This window comes from Biomphalaria glabrata, chromosome 17, assembly GCF_947242115.1.
Source record: "Biomphalaria glabrata chromosome 17, xgBioGlab47.1, whole genome shotgun sequence".
Lineage (NCBI taxonomy): Eukaryota > Metazoa > Mollusca > Gastropoda > Planorbidae > Biomphalaria > Biomphalaria glabrata.
Genome location: NC_074727.1, coordinates 6,740,327 through 6,762,604, shown reverse-complemented (window position 1 = coordinate 6,762,604; position 22,278 = coordinate 6,740,327). Strand labels below are relative to the sequence as shown.

The following is a 22,278-nucleotide window of genomic DNA, read 5'->3' as shown; positions in this document are numbered from 1 at the left end:
TATGGTTTAGTGTTTTATTTATATATGATTGCCATCTTAAAATTTAGTTCTCTATCCCTAAAGGTCTCTAAATTTAATAATTTTACTACATTTTCTTATCTTTCTTTACTAAATTGAAGGTGTTACTCAAATCAAATTTGGATATTCATCGTTTGTTACGAATTTCACTGCTCTATTTTTTTCTTTTATAGCTTCTTTATGTTTTCATGAGTTGACGGGTCTCAACCAGAGAATAAAGCAAATAGTGTTGGACCATAGCACACATATCCCAGCTGCTTCACATTTTTTATTAGACAAATCAGCTGATAGGTCGCCATTGTGACTGATTTAACTTTTTTGCTGAAGAAGATACATCTTCGGCTGAACTAAATTTCAAACAGTAGTCTGTGGTAAAAAAAAAAAAAAAAAACACACAAAAAAAAAAAACACACACACAAAAAAAAAACAGCAAACATATGCGATAGAGCAAGAAATAAGAAAACGCAAATAGGGTTGGATTGGGCATTGATTGTGAAAAACAACAGAAAGCATTTAAAAAAAAAAAACAACAGGCCCAAGACAGGAACCCACAGTGGAAAGGCCGGACCAAGACTAAAGCAAAGATCGGTAGACCAAGAGGTAAAGAAAGCAGGATCCGATAGAGAGCTGAGAAGAATAGCATAGAACAGAGTCCGATGGCGAAGTGCTGTTGCGGCCAATATGCTCCACTAGGAGTCAAAGGATTTAAGTCAAGTAGGCCTACGTCAAGAAAAATCTTGGAGAGCATTTAGCTGAGCTGGGATATAAAAGTAATGCAACAGAACGAGACAGCTGGAGGTCACTTACATTAAAGGATACACATTTGAGTCCAAAATAAAATTCGCGGCCGGGGACAGGCGATGACGGCGAACAGAAACTCTATATTGGACCACAGGTGGGCAATGGTACGTTACAAGTTATGCCTGCGCTGGATGCGGCAAAATATGTAGGTCACAGCTGTGGCTGCGTAGCCACGGGAAATACTGCATTCCTCACCAATCTTCGGACTCGAAGACAAGCCTTATTATGTTAGAAACGATTGAGTATTTATTCTCTTGTAGTCCCTTAACAATTTCCACTGAGGACTTTTCTGATGACCAGTGATGGTGATGTGGCAGGTCTGCATACTGCAGCAGCAGTATCCGCTCTGTGACAGGCAACGATCAGGATGTTCCTAAAAAAAGTCTAGGGCCTTGAAGGTATCTGTGAGGTCAGTTGTTGTCATCTCCTCGGTTGATATAAAGAAGATAAGATATAACAAAAACAGGGTACATTATTATTAATATTATTCTTGGCAATACTGTACGTAGGCCTACATAGAGTCTAGTTTGACCGCAAAAAGGCAGTCTAATTTTTATTTCAAGTTTGTAAGCTTCTAGAATTAGAGATCCTAGAATTTGGAATAAATAGATATAAAGTTCTACTAAATCTAGATCTAAATACATACAATTTATTTTTCAAAGTTTTATAAAGATAAGATCTGGTACTATAAAAATTGTTCCCTTATTTTACACATAATTATGAGAGTAATATTTTGATCACGTGACATTTAGACAACAAACATGGCGGTAACGATAATGTAATTTTTATGTTTCATGAGTTGCGCGACTCTTCGGTAGTCAAAAGATCAAGGTAGATCTACTTCTGCGTAAACCATAATAAATAGCAATTATATAAAGATATTCTGCTTAAGTTTTGAGTTGAATATCTTAAAATTCGAATCAACGTTTGTGTTTGTTTGGGTGCATGTGACGCTTTTAACTTGAAAGTAAAGTAAAAGTTCTACTCAGTCTCAGACCGACTTTCACTTACTTAGTAATGAATGCCTATGACTTACTGAAGTTACTCTAGTCACTAGTCATGATAATTGATCATGATATCGCCAATAATCATAATGCAATATCGGCTTATTATTTTTAAAATAATTATAATTACTTAGACTTAACTTCTTGTCTTAGTCAGTACTGAGTACTCAGTATCAGTCGTCTCAGTGACACTGACAGACTATAACTATTGACTATAGTAATAGATCTATATCTAGTACTGTTACTGTTACTAGTGTTACTCGACTAGGTCACACTAATTGACGTTTAGGCTTACCTTAATTCTTAATTAGGACAGGACCAGGGCTTAGGTGTATGTCTAGACTCTAGAATGTCTAGATCTAGTCTAGATTCTAGAAGTTAAATCTATTATCTTAGACTTAGACTTACTTAGACTTATGTCCTCCCGCGCCGTTCGGCGCATTGGGCGGCAAGCTGTCTCCATAATGATCTGTCACTGGCAATGTCTGAAGCCTCTTCCCATCTGGTGTCCACTGTTCTGAGGTCCTCCATGAAGGTGTGTCGCCAGGTAATACGAGGACGTCCCTGTTTGCGCTTTCCTCGTTTTGGCTTCCATGTTATCGCAACTCTTGGTGTGCGTAATTCATTTTGACGTAGAACATGTCCCGCAAACCTCATGCGACGCTCAGTCACAACCTCACTAAGTGTTCGACTCCCAGTTCGGCAAAGGATTTCCTTGTTTGAGATCCGGTCTGTGTAACTGACTCCCAAAATCCGTCTCAGCCATCTCTGTTGAGCCACATTTAGTCTTTTCTCAATTTTGACAGATGACTTCCACGTCTCACATGCATATGTAGCAGTTGGAATGACGATTGTGTTGAGAAGGTGTATTTTTGTCTCGAGTCCAATGGCTTGGCTAGTCCAAATAGGCTGCAGCCTTTGGAAAATGCTCCCTGCCTTTCCTATTCGGCACGCTACATCATGGTAAGCATCTCCATCATTTGTTATGATGCTGCCAAGGTACGTGAACTTGTCCAGCTCTTCAAGCTTTGACTCGCCAAGTCTGACGGGGACACCCTTTGCCTTATATCCCACTCGCATAATTTTAGTCTTATCCAAGTTTATGCGGAGGCCAATTTTGGATGCCACTCTGTCTAGGCTCTCCGTCATTTCTTGAATGCATTTATTTGTAGCCCCGAGTAGTGCAACATCATCAGCAAAGTCCAAGTCCGTCAATCGGAGTTGTTCATGCCATGGAATACCAAAGGCAGTCTGGTTCATTGCTCTCCTCATTATGTAGTCGATGGCTAGGAGGAAAAGGAAGGGAGATAAGATGCACCCCTGTCTCACACCTGTCTCGATTGTAAAAAACTCTGTTGTTCCCTCTTCTGTTTTAATGCAGCAACTAGACTGACTGTAAAGGTGTCGTAGGATCTGGACGAATTTTTCTGGTATACCGTATTCTCTAACTATTTTCCATAGTGATTCTCGGTGGACACTATCAAACGCTTTTTTGAAGTCCACGAAACTGATCGTTAGCCGTTGTTGGTACTCAAAACTTTGTTCTATGATATTTCGTAAAACGAAAATCTGCTCTGTACATGATCTGCCTCTTCGGAAACCTGCTTGTTCTTCTCTGAGCCTTTCATCTACAGACTGTTGAAGCCGTCTCAACAAAACAGTGCTGAAAACTTTGCCTGGGACAGAGAGGAGAGTAATGCCCCTCCAGTTGTTACAGTCTGCCAAGTTGCCCTTTTTTGGAAGCTTTACAATCACTCCCTTTTGCCAGTCCTCTGGGACTTTTGAAGTTCGCCAACAGAGATTTAAGAGATCAGTCATTCTGTTAACAATGCACTGTCCCCCATATTTTAGCATTTCTGCTGATATCATGTCTAGTCCTGGTGCTTTGTTATTCTTTAGCACTGCAATGGCCATGGTAACCTCCTCAGCAGTTATTGGGTCTGTCTTGACCTTGAGATCATTGTCTGGAGAGGGGTCCTTGAATATGTAAGTTATGTCTGGCGACAGTTGGTTAAGGGTCTCTTTAAAGTGCTCTACCCATCTTGCATCCTGTTCTTCTTTCGTTAACAAAGTTTTGCCTTGCTTGTCTTTTATTGGTGCCCCATGTCCACTCTTTGCTCCAGTGAGATCTCGGACAATACGATGGAGGGTTTTTGTGTCATTTCTGCTTGCAGCTGCTTGTGCCTCTTGTCCCTTCTGCTCAATCCAGTCCCGTTTATCTTGCCGACAGCTTCTCTTTACTTTCAGATCTGCTTCCCTATAGGCTTCTTCCGCTAGGCTGCGATCCTGTGTTTCATTTTTCTGATCTCGTCTACGTTTGGCCTCTTTCCTCTCATCTATCAATTTCCATGTTCTGTCTTGTATCCACCGTTCCTTGTATGAACCTCGCCTCCTTCCGATAACTTCTTCTGCGCACCCAATAGTGGTATCTTTGAAGTTGGCCCACTCTTCTTCAAGGGTCAATATATCTGCAAGAGCCTCAAAGCGGTTCGTTAGTTTCAATTGGAACTGTGCTGCAGTATTGCCGTCTTTAAGCTTCTCTACATTAAATGGGCGGGGTCGTGTGGCTCGTTTTGGTTGGCGTTTCAATCGGAGCTTACATTTGCCACTGACAAGGTAGTGGTCTGAGCCGCTATCAGCTCCTCTGCGGGTCCGCACGTCTAACAGAGATGACCTCCATCGTTTGGAGATGCAAATGTAATCTATCTCGTTGAAGGTTTCCCCATTTGGTGATCGCCATGTTTTTTTGTGTATTTGTTTGTGCTTAAAATATGTGTTTCCAATTGAAAGGCTGTTGGATGCGCAGAGAGAAATCAAACGCTCGCCATTATCACTGATGTTTTCTGCAGAGCCATATGGTCCCATTACATATTCAAAGCCAGTTCGGTTGGGATTGATTTTGGCGTTAAAATCTCCCATCAGTAGAATTAGGTCGTGAGTAGGTGTTTCATCAAGAGTGGTTTGTAGTTGATTATAGAACTGATCTTTGATGGTATCTTTCTATCAATCTATTATCTAGATCTAGTAAATTAAAAATAGTAATTAATAGTTATAATAGTAGCTATCCAGTCATTGAGTCAATGAGTTGGAGTTATTATGAGTCTACTTACTAACTTAGTCCTAGATAGATTTATAAGTAGATTCTACTAGATTACTAGATCATGATAGAGATAATCTATAATAATGACTATGACTATAATCATAATGACAATGATGATCTAGTATCTATATATAATATCTAGAATCTAGTAATCTTCAATTATCTTGACATTCTTGTACTTTGACTTTACTAATACTAGCTTACTAGGTATATCTAGATCTAGAGCAGGAGTTCTCAACCTGTGGGTCGCGACTCCCTTGGGGGTCGATTTACCATTTGCCAGGGGTCGTCTAAGGCTAAGGGTAAGACCATTGAAAATATGGATTGGTATTGTCTACTCTTCTATTGCTGTATGTGTGTGTGTGGGGTTGTGGCAGAGTAGGGGATTGTAAAAAGGGGTCGCCAGGTTTAAAAGGTTGAGTATATATATGGCAGAAAACAGATTTTCCATTGAAAGTCAATTTTTATTGGGACTCTGAATCGACTGTTAGAAATAGGCCATCTGTTGCGTGTTTGTTTGTTTTGATAGATCTATGTTTGTGGAAGCTTCGTTAGCAAAATTTTTTTTAAAAATTCGTTTTTGTATTAATGTATACTGTATGAGAGTCTACTACTTTTTTTTACTACTAGTATACTGGCTCAGCTAGTAATAGCTCTACTACTAGATTAATAGATTATAGTACTAGACTAAGAATCTAGTCACCTAGTGTCACTATTGACTAGAGATTATTATTTAGTCAATTTAGACTAGACTAGTCACTAGATATCTATCTATGATGATCTATATCTAGAATCAAGGCAGGCTGAATGTAGTGAATTAAATTTTTAAGGATTCCAAGGCCTCTTGACAGTACTTGACTTTTAGATTAGTTTTAGTCAGTTTAGTTAGTGCCATTTCATTAAGTCACAACAAAAGTTGCAAAGGGAAAAGATTATCTCTCAATTTATAAAATGACACACAGAGGAATCTAGATTTAGGTTAACTCATTTTCTCCGTAAATAATTATTTTTCCTCGTTTCAATAGAATTATCAATTTTGCTCATTTGTATTTCACTATCCTGTTATGATTAAACTTCAATTTTAACCTTTTTGATTGATATAAGAAATGTTATATTTTGGTATCGAATTAAAGGGGAAATGTGTATGCTCTTTTTACACAACACAAATTAAAGTTTATAAATAAATCCAAAAACTCAGTTTACTTTAAGGGGGTAAAATCAACGTTGGCATCGTCAATTAAGAGAGAAAGAGTTAAAATTAAAATAGATTTAGACTATTGGAGTATAATGACTAGATAACAGATATCTACTATCTAGATAGAGCTAGTCTAGATAGATAATATTTTAATATCTATTTATAAATTGCATGTACACAAGATCTATATTATATAGAATCTATAGTTTAAATTTTAGTATAGTTCCTATAGTAGAGTCTATAATCATTATCATTAAACTCCATTTGAGTGAGGACTTGAGAGGCTCAAATCCTTCCTTGCAAAAGTCCTGGACAGATGCCCTGATGTTTTGTATGGCGCATACACATCACCATACAGATCAAGAATTTTTTTAGTTTCCCAGACCTGTCGAGACAGAGATCAAGTCTAGGACACTATTTCCTCTTCTTTCCCTCAGCTGGGCCCCCCTTATCAAAGTTTGGCCATAGTGGTGAGAAATATGAGCCAACAGGACAGTGGCCTGTCCTGCACTGTGCTGTAATAGCTAACTCAGGCCCTGACAGCCTCCACCATAGGGAAGTGCTGTCAGGCGCCTCATGTGCTTCCAGACTCTTGCAGGCTTTTTGGGACGTCCCAGCACTCAAACCACTTTTCCATTTCTATTTTTGTTGGATTGTAGCCAGAACAGGATGAAAACTCACAGCCTGCTTGGTAGGTGGTGTTAACCCTCCCTGGTTGGCCTAGGAGTTTGCAATGGTGTTGCCAGTCACACCTATGTGACTCGGTACCCTCTGCATTATTACAGGGCTGCCATAGCATTGATTATATTGTGAGTAGTTATGATGATAGTATCGATATTGGGGGGCAATGGTCCAAATCTTTGCAAAGCCTGTAGTACAGTCTTTGACCACAACAGTACAGGCATTGACCACAGCATTCTGTGTTGCTCTCAACTATCCCTCGCCGAGTTGAGAGTCAATGATTTTTAAGGCTTCACAGATTGCCTTGACTAAAATAAAAGTCTCATAGTCTAGAGAGATGCTAGATCTAGATTTGACTAGATTTTAGATAATTCTAACATTCTTGTTATATTATTAGTCTGACATAAGAGTCAAGACACTTAGATCTAGATAGTATTGAATCTATTAATTCTAATATATGGATCTTAGATTCTAGTCTAATAGTTAAAATGAGTCTTTTTAAACTAAGAGATACTATAGAATCTACTAGATCTATATATTTATATCTAGACCTAGAAATACTAGAATATAAATTTAATATAATTATATATATTCTATATAGATCTAGAATCTACTTAATCTCTATCGAGTAGATAAGAATCTAGATAGCAAAGGATAGAATAAAACTAGATTTTAATCTAGAGATCCTAGATCTAGATTTTAGAAGTCTAGGCTAGGCCTAGGCATCCAAATAGATCTAACTTTAAATCAAGGAAAACATTTTGAAGAATCTTATGCAGTGACAGTTTTCTTTCTTTCCATGATTTAAGGCCTAATATTAATGTCACATGGCCCAGGTCACTAATTGCAGGTAAAATCTAACGCTGTGGTTAGTACATTGTGTGTGGTGAGACCACGTCAGTAGGTCAGCGTGCATTTACCACTTCTAACTTATAAAATGCTAACACAGCAGGATCCTAGTCCTAGTTATCAACTTATTCTAATGTGACTATATTTTACTAGATCTAGATCTAGTCTAAAGTAGATTAGTAGTACATACAGAAATAAATCTAGATATAAAATCTAAAATCATATTCTAGAACATTATATTAAATAGCAATTTAATGCTTTGACATATTATTGGTAGTTATTTGAAATAACTCAATGGCTTCCATTGAGCTTTTAAATGTTTGTGCATTTTATGGGAGTTATTGTTTAAGATTATGGGGAGACTTTAGAGATTCGTTGAACTGGATAATCCATGGACAAAGTGAAGTTATTCAATACCATCCACAGTACCATCTCAGTAAATTACACAAGTCATGGACTCTCCAGAGCATACTCCTGAGCCAAATCCTTTCACAACATTGCACTGACCAGTTTTAAACATTGTTATGATGGCTTTTGTTTTTTTAGATTGTAGAGTAGCCAAGAGGAACAGCAGAATAAATACACAGACTACAACAAAACCTAAGATTTAGCAGCAAAAAAACACTTTTTAAACCCATTCTTTCCATTTGTTTGTGTTTTAAAAGATTTTAGCTTACAGCCAATTATTTTACAACATATTCTTATTAGCACTTATTAAAATTATGTAATTGGTAATAAACTTTTGAAAAAAAAAACTGCCTTCTTAAAAAATTATATTTTTACTGACAAGTTGCAGCTACTACACTTTAAGTTGTTTTAAAAGGCATTTTTCAGTGTTTATACAAGCATCTTTTTCTAGTAATTGCATTGTGAAAATTCACCAACAACTATTTATATAACTTAATTCTAGTACATTTTTTTAGCTGTTTTCTATATATGTGTATTCCTCTTTTTCAGGAGTGTTTTTGGACACACTGTTTATAATATATTTTACATTTGTGGATAGACTTGATGTGTTGTATTTTTTTAACTGCTGTTTCTACAAATGGAGATGGCAAGCCTTAAGTAACTTGATGGCTTCTTAAAGAATGTTTGCAGATGTCTACATATTTTAAAATAACTGGGGAGAAAAGGTCTTTCAGTTGAAGGGTTCACAGTTAAGCAGGAAGATGGAGGAGCCTGTATCAGACAATTTTACAGGCATTGCTCTGAGCAAGGACTCATCACCTGCCACACCTGAAACAACTCCTTCCAGGAGGTCATCTAGGAAAAAGCAGAGCACTTTTAGTAGTGACTTTGAGTACTACACCCCCATTGGCCGAAAAAATCAACCAAAGGAAGAAGAGAAAAAGGAGGAAAAAAAGTATGTATATTTCAATCTCGTTAAAATATAAAATAAACTCTGCCATTTCAATATACATAAAAAGGTACAAGATTTTCAAAGATAATTGTAGAAAGATTTTTTATTTTGTGGCGTCTGGTGTCAGAGTGGTAAAGCACTTGGTTTCATACATTTGGGTGTCAGTTCAAATCCCATTGAAGACTGGGATTTTGAACTTATGGATTTTTAGAAAGTCTTTGAGTCCACCCATCTCTAATAGGTACCTGACATTATTTGGTAAAGTAAAGACAGTTGGTTGTTGTACTGGCCACATGAAACCCTCATGTTGTTAATAGCTTATCCTCCTATAAAATACTGGTATTTTTACAAAATATTTATATAAAAAAAAGTAGTGTCTTATCATAAAAAAGTGCCTGGCCACAGCTTGCACTGATAGAATTTTTAACCACCAAAATATACAACTTTTATATCTAGCACTTTTATGTTGTGTAAAGGGATAAGTATTGAAAAATAATTGAACGCCACATTTTTCTGGGAAGTAAATTTATAATTATACCTAACCAATTATGAAACCGTTGGACAGGTTTAGTTTTTTCTTAAGACTTCTAATGTTATTTTAAGGATGAATATATTTTCCCCATACAATAAAAATGAATAACTGAAATGTAGATGTTAAGACAGTGCATTATGTCTTCAAATATGTATAGCTTGTGAAATACTGCAATTCCTGCAATATTTGGATTCAATTACAAATTCTTCAAAATCACACCTTTTGTTCTCAGATACAAATTTACAAGAATTAATTAATCATAACAAACAGATATTTAATTACATGTAAGCGCCTATATATGTATATATTTATAAACATTTTTTTCCAACATTTCTGTACAATTTTTCAGAACACCTCAGGTAGAAGATCAAAGTAATGATGAGGTCAAAAATGAGAAGGTTGAGACCATTAAGAAGCCACGGGGGAGGCCCAAAGCTACTGCCATGAAGAAAACTGACACATCCAAAGAAGCTAAAACTAAAAGCGATGATGAAGATGAAAAGCCCCTCATTGCTATCAAGGGTGTCAAAAGAAAGAAGCTATTGCCCAAGTCTAAAAGTAAGAAAGTAAAGAATGAAGAGGTGGAGAGTGATGAAGATAGTTCCGGTGATGATGAGGACTCTACCCCCATCTCACAGCTTAAAGCTCAGATGGATAAGAATAATGACGAAGGGACAACACTTCCCCAGCCGCTGGTCCAAAATCTGGTAAAGAAATTTTTGTCCACTTCACCACTGATTTCAAAGATGGCTACGTCTCCCTTGGGGCAGAAAAGAAAAGCTGAAGATGCTACTGCTACAGGGGCAACACCACCAAAAAAAGTTCAGGTATTACAAAGCAGTAGTTTTTTGCGAGCTAAGTTTTTATTTTTTTTTAAATTCTGGCATAAAGAGTTAATGTACAGCTTACAAAGTCAATGAATATGTCCAAATAGCTTTTATGAAGTAATTTCACCATTAACCTATCCTGCAGTGTAGTCTTCTTTTGAGGTGCTGTTTTTACTAGGTTGGGTAGCTTACTTCATGTCACCCATGGTGTAATGCAGCTTGTCCATTCGCTAATGTTGCCTTTTTTCCGCTGTCTGCCCCATGCCCCTTTTTTTTAATGTGCCTCATAGAAAAGTCTTTGATTATTGGGTTTGACATTTGTGTAAAAAAAAAAAACATTCAAAATCTAACAAGTTTTGTAATTTTCCTACATAATATATCTACATTTTTTGTAATGCACATTATGAACATTCCATAGTAGTTTATTATATAAAGATTGTTGTTCCACATATTATTTGTATTGGAGTGTTTGAGAGCACACAAGTTTTAAAATTTAGCAGTTTGCTGGCACCATGGTTCATTGCTCTAGAGAAGTAGCCTGGATCTGTGTTTCAGGCATTGCTTTGAACCATAACTCAATTCCAGTCATTTCATGAATGACCCTCCTCGGGTAGCTGAGGACACAACAGAGCACTTTTAAAAACTGCATTGGGTTCTGAATTGGTATCTCCCACTAACCAGATAGTTATTAATAATAATAATAATCTTTATTGTCCGTAAGGAAATTTGTCTTACAGTCTGTGCATTACACCAAACAAAACATTGTAACTAGAAAAACAAAATGTACATTCACACCTGACTCACTCATAATTTACATGTGAAAAGTTTATATCAAATTGTTTTTATTTAATGATTTGATTGCCAAGGGAACAAAAGCGTGTTTGTGTCTGTTTGTCTTTGCTATCAGTGTCTTGTTTCTCTTTTGTGATGGTAAAATCACAAAATCCTGAGCCAAAGGGTGATTTTTTATTTCTAGAATCTTTTTAGCTTTTTTATGGATGTTTGTCTCAAACAGCTGCCCAAATGGGTTTTTAAATGATTTCATTATGTCTTTCAAAAGGTGGCCTAATTTAATCATGATTTTTTCACTCTTTTTTTTTTAAGCCTGTTAAAAAGATCGAGATGAGCAAATCTCCAGTTGGTGATAAAGCAAAAGTTTCAAATGCTCAGCCAGGCTTAATAAAAAAATCTACTTCAGCATCAGCCACTAAGACTTCTGCTTCAAAATCTACTGAAAGGGACACTACTGCTGAAGAAAAGCAAAAACAGCTGAACGAAGGAGATAGCAGTTCTGTAGGTCAAAGTAGTGTTAATGAGAAAGTGGATGCCAAAACAGAAAATGTAGCACCAGTAGGGAAAAGCAAAATTGTAGCTGTCAAGTCTGAGTCTAGCAAGACCATCAAGAAAGAAGAAGCTAAACCTGTTGTCAAAACTGTTCCAATGAAGAAAGGCTCTAACCAAAGTAAAACTGAGACTGCTGTCAAACCATCTTTGGGTACACAAGTGGTCAAGAAGTTGTCTAACTTAAAGAGTCAGCTTGTCAAGGAAGGTTTAGTCAAAGATGGAGATGGTAAGGTCAAGCTAATTAAGGCTCAGCCGTCAGCAGTTGTAGTTAAAAAGCCTCAAGAAGGAGCCAAAATTGTAATGTCTAGTCAGAAAAAAGTATTAGTACCAAAAATGGAAGAATCAACATCCAAATCAATACCCACTGTTAAATTATCCGGAGATAGCAGCAAAGATAAACTTGCTGCTCAGCCAAAACTGAAACCAGATTCTGCAGGCACTAAGCACCCACACTTAAGCATAACGAAAAAGCCCCAGAAGCCTGACCTGGGTCCTAGTGTTGACGATCTGCTGAAGAGAGGAGTCATTCATAAGAAAAAGAGCCACCAGCCTTTTGGCAACAAGAAACCATTTCCTAAACCTATTAATAAAGATCCCAAAACAGAAGCTGGAAAGGATAAACAAGAAGGTTTAAAAAAAAAGACGGCGACTCCAGAGAAGAAAACACAAGGTGAAGAAGATAGGAGAAAATCTGTTGATGCCCCAAAAGTTCCCAGGAATAGAACCTCCTCAGATTCTGCTAAAGGAGAAAGAAGAAAATCTGTTGAGGGGAAGAAGCTGGAGAGTGCAACCAAGCAGAGAAAAAGCTTGAGTGTGGAGGATGACGATAAGAAAAAGTTAAATGACCCAGATGGTCCCCCGCCTCTTATTCCTGCCAATGCACAGAGCAGGCAAAAAGTGAAGCACCACAAGCCAGAGCATGAGGCCCCTGTGGACATGACAATGATGGACCTGTTTAAACCTGATGGGCTTATCATACATGACCAGCAGAAGAAAGAGGAAGTAAGCAATGACACTAAACCCCCTGCTCCTGAAGCTTCAGTAGCCACACCTCAATCAAGGTCACAGTATCCACATGAGATAGCATCTTCTGAAACATATGTCAAGCCAGAAAACATCCATCATGTTCTAATGGAGCATCAGTATTCGAAGCCTTCGTCCCCGATTTTGTCCAAATTTGGTGAAATGACTTCCTGTGATGGGGAAAGTCTCAGAGATGATGACATTGAGAGTGTTTCTCACAAGCACTCTGTCATCATTGATGTCAACCTTCCAGAGCAGATTTTGGAAGAGTCAGACAAGCCTCTTGTTCATGAGAATAGTGAGGATGAAAACGAATCCATACCAGTTGTTAGTGAACCGCTGCCACAAGTTGCAGCAAAGCGTGACCCAGTGTTTCGCTCTAGCATTCTTGAAAGTCTCGATTATGAACTGCGAGAGAGTGGCAATGAGTTTATTATCGTTGGTCAAGTTGAGGTAGATAGGTCAGTTCCTTTAAGTATTCCTGATACGTCTTCATCCCCTGCTGCCTCAGTTCAACAGACATCAAATGTCTTAAAGTCATCAGTGAGCAAAGAATCCTCTCAAAACAAAAAAGACAGTGAAAAAATCTCAGAAACCAAAAAGTTTAGTGAGGATTCCAGTAAGTCAAGTTCATCGAAAACTGTAAAAAAAGAGTCGAGTGAAAAACCGAAAGCTAAAAAGAAAAAGCTCGAACAAGGTATTTTTTTTTTAAACTAATGGTTCACAAACTTTTAATAGCTCTAGTTGTAGAAATAAATAGTTTAAGTTATACTTGTCTCTGACACCCCATTTTCTTAATTAGAAGTGACTGATTCAAATAATATTAAGTGTGATGCTTTATTTTGATCGAACTTATGTTTCATTTAACTATACATTAGACGACACGAATACACAGCCAAATTTAAGTTCCAGTGTGAAAGACCCAGATCTAGTCTATCTAGTCTGGCTGCTCCCGTCCCTCGTCGTCCTGTGGGAGGTTTGGACTACGAAGTAAAACTATCTTCAACTCTAAAAGAACATTTGAAACATGTAAAACATTTAACAAACAAAACATATTTCCTTTTTTTCATGATGGCTGCACATACTTAGTGAATATCTACCCTTCTCAGTATCTCAAACAAGTCACTGCTGTCCCATTCATATTACAATAATTACTGTTCTCATTGCAGAGTCTAATTTTTATCTGCTCCAGCATTGTGCAACATTATTTCAAATCGTTTCTTTACATGTTCTTCTATTTCTTGGTCTAGCTGGCAGTGAAAAGGGGAAAGATAAAGATGAAGAGGAAAGTGAAGATGAAGAAGAGGATGGCTTTGAGGATGATGAAAATGACCAAGACTGGGAACCCAATGATCCTGACACTTTATACTGCATTTGTAGGAAACCACATAACAACAGGCAAGCTTGTTTGAATTTATAGAGATGTATCATTACATTCAGTTAAAGAAAAAGGATGTTCACATTGTAATTGTATCCACAGCTCAATGTATTCACTAACTTTAAAAAGAAATTTAAAAAAAAAAAAGCAGAATTTGTATTGCTTATTTTGGTTTATTCTGCTTGTTTGGGATTTGATTTTTTTTTTTTGTTTTTTATTGGCAGACAAATTTTTAATACACCTTTTTTTTTTTTTTTTTTTTTTAAATTCTTTCTAAGGCAGGCATGTGTAGTGGCTTTTTAAGAAGTTAATGTGACGGTCTTAATTTGTTGGACAACTAATTTAATTAAGAAAATCTTGATTAAAATAAATGACTTTTTGGGACAACTTGTTAAAGATTTTTGGGACATCATGATTAAGGTCTATTGCACATTTTGTTTTAAGGTTTATGATCTGTTGTGACAAGTGTGAGGAGTGGTACCACGGGACATGCGTGGGTATCTCAAGGGCGAGAGGCAAGGAGATGGAAGAGAAAGAAGAGGAGTATGTTTGTCCAGTGTGCTCAAGTAAGTTTTACTATCTTTCTGAAAAATAGAAATGAAGCAAATTTATTTTGCTAGGTACTAATCTAAGATTTTATAGTGTTGCATTTTATCCCATCGATCCATCATTTTTCATGACCCTCTTTTTTTTTTAAACATAGAAGCCCTTTATTTTCTTTTTACAGAATAATAACAAAATATCATGTGATATTTCCATTAACACATTATGCATTAACTGATTTATTTGAAAAGGTTAGATTTCATGGAGTTTATAACTATAAATTGATGAGTCATATTCTACTTCATCTAAGCAGCGACATGTTTTGTTTAGTAAGACTAACTTAGTAATAAGTAATAGTTGTGGATTTCAAATAAAGCATTTTAGTATCTTTAGATAATCAAGATCATTGGTGGGTTAAAATTAAACACACACAAAAATCCTTGACTCATATAAAGAGGCTATTAAAAGATTGGTTGTAACCCTTTAACCAACTTTTGAAGCAAAAAATGAAAAGTTACATACTGAATTACCACTACAATGGAACATATGCATCTGTACCATGGTTGGATGCAAACCTTGGTTGATTTTATTCATGTAGGTTTTCATTTTAGGGTCTCAAACTGGATGATTAAATTTTTGGAGTCTAGGTTTAAGTACCCAGGTAGTAATTTAATGTAAGATTAAGCTGGTCAATGTGCTCACTGAGGGATTCTTAACCCTTGTATTTTTTTGTTAGAAGTACCCATTGCTCATAATCTAGAGGTTTATTTTTACAATTAGCACTATGTCAGTAAACCACTGGTTTACTCTTTTTTTTTTCTACAGAAAATGGTGGTGTTTCAAAAATTGAAAAATCCTCAGCACCCGTTAAAGAGAACAAGGTTGCAGAATCTGTAAGTCGATATTTATTTAAGATATATATATATTTAATAATGGTATTTCTTACAACAAGTTTGTATGCATTATGACGTCTGTTGGTCCTGGAAATAAGTCAAAACATAGACAACAGCCATACATTAAATATAGTTTAGTTAAGATTGAAATGAAACATGAAAGTAAAGGAAAAACATTAATAAGAGCAAAATAAAATAAATACAAAATTAAAAAAAAAAAAGCATTAAAATTATACAAAAAAATGAGATTAAAAAAAAAGAGAAATATTTAGAAAATATTTTTTTTATTTTATTCTGTGACGTTTATTCTAGCCCTCAAGTAAATCCAAACTAACAAACAGATGCATTGGTCATAAATGTAGTAAGTCCCCTAGACCAGGTTCTGTCTACTGCAGTAATGAGTGCATCATGAACCATGCTCAAGATTCTCTGAAAGCAATCAGAGAGGACCAGTTGAGATCTTCCAAGGTAAGAAACCATTTTGTTTTTTTACTTTTAGAGTTAACTTGCTTGGAAGTACATAGGTCAGTGTAAGAGTTTCCCTTCCATTGTTTTCAAGCAGCAGTAATGTTAAGTCCACTTTTCTATCTCAGAGTAAAGAAAGGCATCACTCTTCCAGTGAGAGTAGTAAAAGCTCATCATCGTCAAAGTCTTCAGACACAGTAGAGGTGATAGAGAGACAGACTGGTAAAATAGTGAAAGGGCCCAATGCACCTACGCAGAAAGGACTGCATCGCTGGCTTGAGCTCCACCCGTCCTATGAAGTATTGCTGCCCAAAAGGCACAAAAGCACACCCCATAGTAAGTCACTCCGGCCCTCACCACTTAGTTTTAAGACACTGCTAGCTTTCTCTGTTCTGCATAGTTAATTGAGGAAATGTTTTTAATTTGATGAGCAGAAAGGTCTTTCTTAGTAACACAGCCCAAATGGCAGTAAGGTCATTTAATGGGGCAACCTTCCTTCAGTTTGATAAAGCATGCACAAGGCTAGTAGTAAGACAAAAGGAAATGGTGCAACATGTAATAGATTGCTTATGAAGCTTCACTTACTCTGACAGAGCTAGTACAAACTGACAGGAGCCTAAGTTCAATTTTTGAGTTACTGTTGTGGTTTTAGGCTCTTACAGCATGGAATAACTCACCTAGAGCTTTGGCATGCTAGAATCAAATTACATCTGAGTCATTGTGATAGCGAATTTTTCACTTGAACACCCATCGTCAAATTTGTTATATCCTGAATACTTGCTCATTTTGTTTATGTCTATGCCCTTCAGATTCTCTGCTTATTTTCTTGTCTTCATAAGAGAATGAAAATAAAATCTGAGTAATTAAATCTGCAGCACTGAGACTAGAGCCAGGAAACATCAGTCAATAAATACATCTTTTTATTTATTCTGAATATTTGTTCATTATATTTGATTTCTTGTTTTTGCATACTACATTGTTTCCAGAAGAGGACAGAGACAAAGCTGAGAGGGATAAAGACAGGTCAGAAAGGGATCGGAAATCTTCCACCGACAAAGACAGGAAGGGAGAGAGTGAGAAAGGACACAAATCAAGACATGACAGCAAAGATGGAAAGAGGATAGAAGAGCGCCGCAGTAGCTCTGCCTCACAGAGCTCTTCCAAGTCAGATGAAAAGAAATCAGATGAGGGTCCTAACCAGATAAGGCTCAATGTCCGCACGGCCTTAAGAGACTCTCTCAGTGCAAGGTAAGCAATTTTAGGCAATAACTCTTTGTCTCCTAATTAACTTTGATTTGACCTCATTAAATTAAATTAATTTTTGGTTTTAGAAAGTATAACTTGTGTTGTATAATTCTATACCAAATGTAATGTTTTCTGATTACAAACAAAAATGTTATTACAGTTTAATCATAACAGGGTAGAATGTACAAATGTGAAAAAGAACAATTCTGTCAGAACGTGGGAAAATAATTACAGAGATAAAGAGTTAAAATTAAATAGTAGATGCATTCAGTATAAGTAAAACATTCTTTTCACAGTTGTTATGAAATTCAAAATATTTTTAACTTTATTTAAAATTAAAAGTTTACTTTATTCTGGTAGTGGTAATGAAGAAATTCAAGTGCTTAGCTGAGATATATACATATAAATATTTTTCAACTATGTTTGGTGTTTGTCTCTGCAGAGCGCAAGAAGCAGATGATATAATGATGTCCAGCAGTGAAATCAAATCTCTTGCCTTGACTATAGAAGAGGAGTTGTACTCCATGTTCAATGACACCGGTCACAAGTACAGGACCAAATACAGAAGTCTCATCTTCAATATAAAAGATCAGAAAAACAAGGTGAATTTCTTTATCTATTTATAGACTCAGGGAAATACCTTTTTAATGATTTTTTTTAAACAAATAAAGAACATTTGTGTTTCTGTCTGAAAGGCTTTACATTTGTCAGAAATTAAATCTTAATGACCTATTCCTTTTCTGTGAATAACTGGTTTTGTTTAAAGACTATTCATTTAAGTTTCAGATATACTTTTACAATTGTTGACTGCAAAAAAAATATTTTTCATTTTCAATTTAGTCTTCTATTTATTATATATGTATTTATTTGTTTTCCAATTGTGTAAATATCCTGTTATTACCACTTCATCTTTCTTGTAGGGGTTGTTTAGGAAAATTCTCTCTGGTCGCATTAAACCCAGCAAACTAGTACAGATGAGTACAGAGGAACTGGCGTCCAGGGAGCTGGCCAAGTGGCGAGAACTGGAAAGCAAACATGTAATTACTTCTTACTTTCTTTGTTGCTGATTTCATAGTCAATCTTGTCAGAATGTTTGGAATAATTTTAGAAAAGAGGATTAACTGCTAATCATTGCAGTCTTTTCAGCACCTTGTTAATTGTTCGTAGCCAATTTGAATGGATTGGCACCAGATCATTACACTGGCTTTTCAAAACCTTGTTAAACTGTCCATAGTAATATTAAACAAGTTATCTCTCTTTACCTAAGTGGTATTTTTTCATGAAGAGCACAGAATGTTTCGTAACGCTTTTGAAAAATTGTAAAGCTTTCTTTAAATAATATAAATAAATTTTAATATAATAACAAATTTTTTAAATATAATAACATTAAATTTTTTAGAAGTACTTAATTAAACCTAATTAGCTACTGTAAGAAACTGTAATCTGTTTCAAATATATGTATCATGAAATAGCTTAATTTTTAAAGACAAAAAAATAGTGAAGGTACATTCATTGAATTCAATTAAACATTTTTTTTTACTATTAAGTAAAGTTTCCCTTTCAGACCTTGCGATCTTTAAATGAGTAAAAAGGTGTTTTTCATTTCAGCAACTAGAAATCATTCAAAAGACGGAGATTGAAGCCATGAAAGACAGCGCTGGCAGCAAGCATGTCAGGAAAAAGACACACAAAGGAGAGGTGGAAGTGGAAGATGAAGATCTCAGCACACTGGAGGTGAGCTTTGATCCTTTCTTTTGAAATCTCTGTTGACTTTGTTGTTGATCTAGACATTTTGTATGAATACATATCACGCTAGGTGGTCAGCATTTTTCAAAGTTCTCTTGTATATCAAGTACAGTGGTTAAAATTAATAATCTATAAACATTCATATCCCAAGTTCCTGCCACTTGAAGTTCATGGTTCTTCATGTTTCTGTTTTCTTCTTACAGACACGTGTTGAGGAAAAGAAAGAACCAGAGCCAGAGTCCCTGGAAGAGAGTACCCAGATCCCTGTAATAGACACCACTGACCAGCACCGGGCCCACCTGTTTGACCTGAACTGTAAAGTATGCACCGGCAAGATAGTACCAGGTCCTGAGGAGCAAGCTGCTGCGGCTGCTGCTGCTAAAGTAAGACTCATATATTTGTTGTTCTATAGAGTGGGAACTCTAGTAAAAAACTTATAAATAGGCAAGAATTATTTATAGTTCTGTTAAAAAACTTATAAATAGGCTAGAATTATTATATTGTTCTGTCTGTGTTTGGAAATGTGTATTTATTTTTGGACTTAATGGAACATAATAACTGTTGAATGTCAAACTTAAACCATTAAAAATCTTTATTAATATATTATATAAGCAGTCATTAGTACCTTATAAAACATATATAACAAAGAGTAAAAAATTTTTGAAATAATAATATAACTCTTTGTTGTTTGAAGGTTAGGATTGCTCAGCAGCAGTCTCTGAATGAGAAGGAAGAGGCACCGCTGGACAAGGAGGATTATCTCAAGGCAGAAGAGATTGTTAAGGAAGCTCTGCGTACAATGCAAAAAACAGAGCAGGAGGTGGCTTTGCTGCCCAAAATGGTATCCTCATCCCCAAAAGCAGATAGCACACCATTGTCCCTCAGCCCGAAAACCACTCCCCGTAGAGAATCTAGTTCCTCCACTTCTTCTGTGGCATCTTCAGCTTCAAAGAAAGTAATCGTAAGGTTTGTAACTATGATCATTTGGGATGGGGTGGGGGTGCTGTCCCTGATAGCTAGTTATGGATAGTCTCAATATGTATTGTTTTATCATATTAGTCTGGTACTTCAGATTCTTATCTCCTTGCTCAGTTATGAAACTATGTCCTCAATAATAATAACTTTTATTATATAAAAAAAATTGAAGCTGCGTAGACAGTAATAATACAAGCTAAATTAATCCACATTAATATTTTTTTTTTTTTTTATGGACATTTTTCTTTTCTATCAGGTCTCCAGATTCAGCATTACAGTCTGGCCTGGAATCTAAATCTAAGTTTATGCCAACTGGTCCCATGCTTTGGAAAGGTGTTGTGTCTATGCAAGATGTGTCCAAGTTTTTTACCTCTGCCTATCGTGTGTCTGGTCCAACTGATCATATAGTGAGTAGTTAGGGTTCAGTCTTGTGTCTCCAACATGTTAGCTCTTTGGAAAATGCAGTTTTTTCATCTAGGCCTGAACTGAAGGTTTAAAGAAGTGTTTTGATAGTAATGCATCCAATTCATGTTGTTTTCTTTCTGTCACCTGTTGGCCAGCCAAACAGAAACTCAATGAAGAAACTATAACTCATTGTTAACTTTTTCTCTCCTAACTGACAATACCAACGTTGATTCCACTAGAATGTGGTAAATAATTACAGAAAGAAAGAGTTTAGCAACTTACAGCAAATAATTTTATGGATATAACTTAAAGCCATTATATATCCTATGTCTACATGTTTCTGGCACATTGCTTATTCAAATATGAACAAGATGCTCCAAGCAAATCATTCTGTCAGCATCTCTATTAATCCAGCCAATCAGCCTGTCTTGAATGGTTCCCTCTACAGGTCATTAAGGTCAGGCACACACTTGTATGCCTGTCACAGACACACCTGTATGTCTGTCATCAATACTGCTACACATATAACCCTCTTATTGAGCTACTGTGAGTTCACCCCCTTTACTTCTCCCTCACCCTGCCTCGGATCAAGTTGAAACTTCTCACAATTATTCATTGGCATAGGCAAGACATGAATCAATAAAACAATTTAAAAATAACCAATTAGTAAATTAATTATTTTGTTTGATGCCAACAAGGGAAACTAATTCACAGATGTGTCTAAATTTGTTGGGTTTAGTCCCCTTAAATGTTAAAGCTTTTTTCTCCCTCACGAATGCTCTGATAAAGTTGATACTTTAAACAATTATTTATTGTACCTTACAAAGCATGAATCAATAAAAATAAATACAACCAATTAGTCAACTAATTATTGGTAATTAATTATTTTTAGTTCGATATCAAATAAGGTAAATTATTTTGTACATTATTGATATAGTTTTAATGACAGAGTGGTTCCTCTTTAGATAAGATTTTTAAAAATATTTTGTTTCCTTCTGTTTTCCTTGCCTGGATCACAATATGTTGGTCTAGAAATAAGTGATATTTAACAGGTGATCCCCATGTAGAAGAATTATAGGAACAGATGGGAATAAGGAAATAGCAGCAGACGAGAACTAAAGTCCATTTGGTGGAGTTAGAAGTATTCAGTGATTCTGCATGCTATTTTGTAAAGGAGAATATTGCATAATATTTTGCTCATTCATTCTTCAGTATTTGTCAAAGAATAGATTTTATTCTAGATCTATATATCAGAAATACATAGAGTGTGTACACAGGATTTCATAAGTGAGTTGGCCTCTATTGATTATAATCATTTGTGAATTGCTGAGATAAAAAGCAAAGTACCATTAGTTCTGATACAGTCAGTAAGTGTCAGGTTGTCCTCAATTTATTCACAAAACATTTCATTTCAAATTATAGTTCTAGCTCAAATCTGTTCACATCTGTTGAACTTAAATAAATTAAGTGTTTATATCTAGCAGTCTATTTTATCTCTAGACATTGCCAGAATCAATCCATATTGTGGGAAGAATCTCCCCTGATCACATGTGGGACTACTTGTCTAAAATAAGGCAAGCTGGCTCTAAGGTAAGTAATCAACTTCATTTATTCAAGTTTGCAAAGTTAAATTACAGATGGTCAATATAGCTGAATACAGTGGCTCTTATGTGTTGTGTCATGGTGGTCATCTCAAGGTGGCTTTGTGTAATAGTAATAATAATAATAATTAATAAAGTGAAATTTTTTTTTGCTGTAACATTGAATCTAAACTACATTTAAATTTTAAATATCAAAGTTTCAGTATATATTAAATGAAGATCAGGCAGATGTACAAAAAAAAAAAGTGAATAAATATTTAAATAATTTGAATTATAAAAAAAATTAAAACGTT

General features: G+C 35.8%; 1 protein-coding gene across 2 annotated transcripts in view; it reads left to right on the top strand.

Moving 5' to 3' along the window:
• Positions 1–1,566: 1,566 nt before the first annotated feature.
• LOC106062550 (serine-rich adhesin for platelets-like) overlaps positions 1,567–22,278 on the top strand; it is a 33,440-nt gene continuing 12,728 nt past the window's right edge. For both annotated transcript variants that reach the window (XM_056015424.1, XM_056015423.1), the window contains exons 1-17: positions 1,567–1,650; positions 8,606–9,011; positions 9,890–10,367; positions 11,472–13,431; positions 13,985–14,132; positions 14,557–14,678; positions 15,481–15,548; positions 15,861–16,016; positions 16,142–16,349; positions 17,000–17,261; positions 17,701–17,860; positions 18,179–18,295; positions 18,867–18,992; positions 19,208–19,387; positions 19,699–19,970; positions 20,236–20,386; positions 21,885–21,974. In XM_056015424.1, coding sequence (XP_055871399.1) covers positions 8,818–9,011; positions 9,890–10,367; positions 11,472–13,431; positions 13,985–14,132; positions 14,557–14,678; positions 15,481–15,548; positions 15,861–16,016; positions 16,142–16,349; positions 17,000–17,261; positions 17,701–17,860; positions 18,179–18,295; positions 18,867–18,992; positions 19,208–19,387; positions 19,699–19,970; positions 20,236–20,386; positions 21,885–21,974 — 4,692 coding nt within the window. In that variant the 5' untranslated portion in view covers positions 1,567–1,650; positions 8,606–8,817. The remainder of the gene's footprint in view (positions 1,651–8,605; positions 9,012–9,889; positions 10,368–11,471; positions 13,432–13,984; positions 14,133–14,556; positions 14,679–15,480; positions 15,549–15,860; positions 16,017–16,141; positions 16,350–16,999; positions 17,262–17,700; positions 17,861–18,178; positions 18,296–18,866; positions 18,993–19,207; positions 19,388–19,698; positions 19,971–20,235; positions 20,387–21,884; positions 21,975–22,278) is intronic.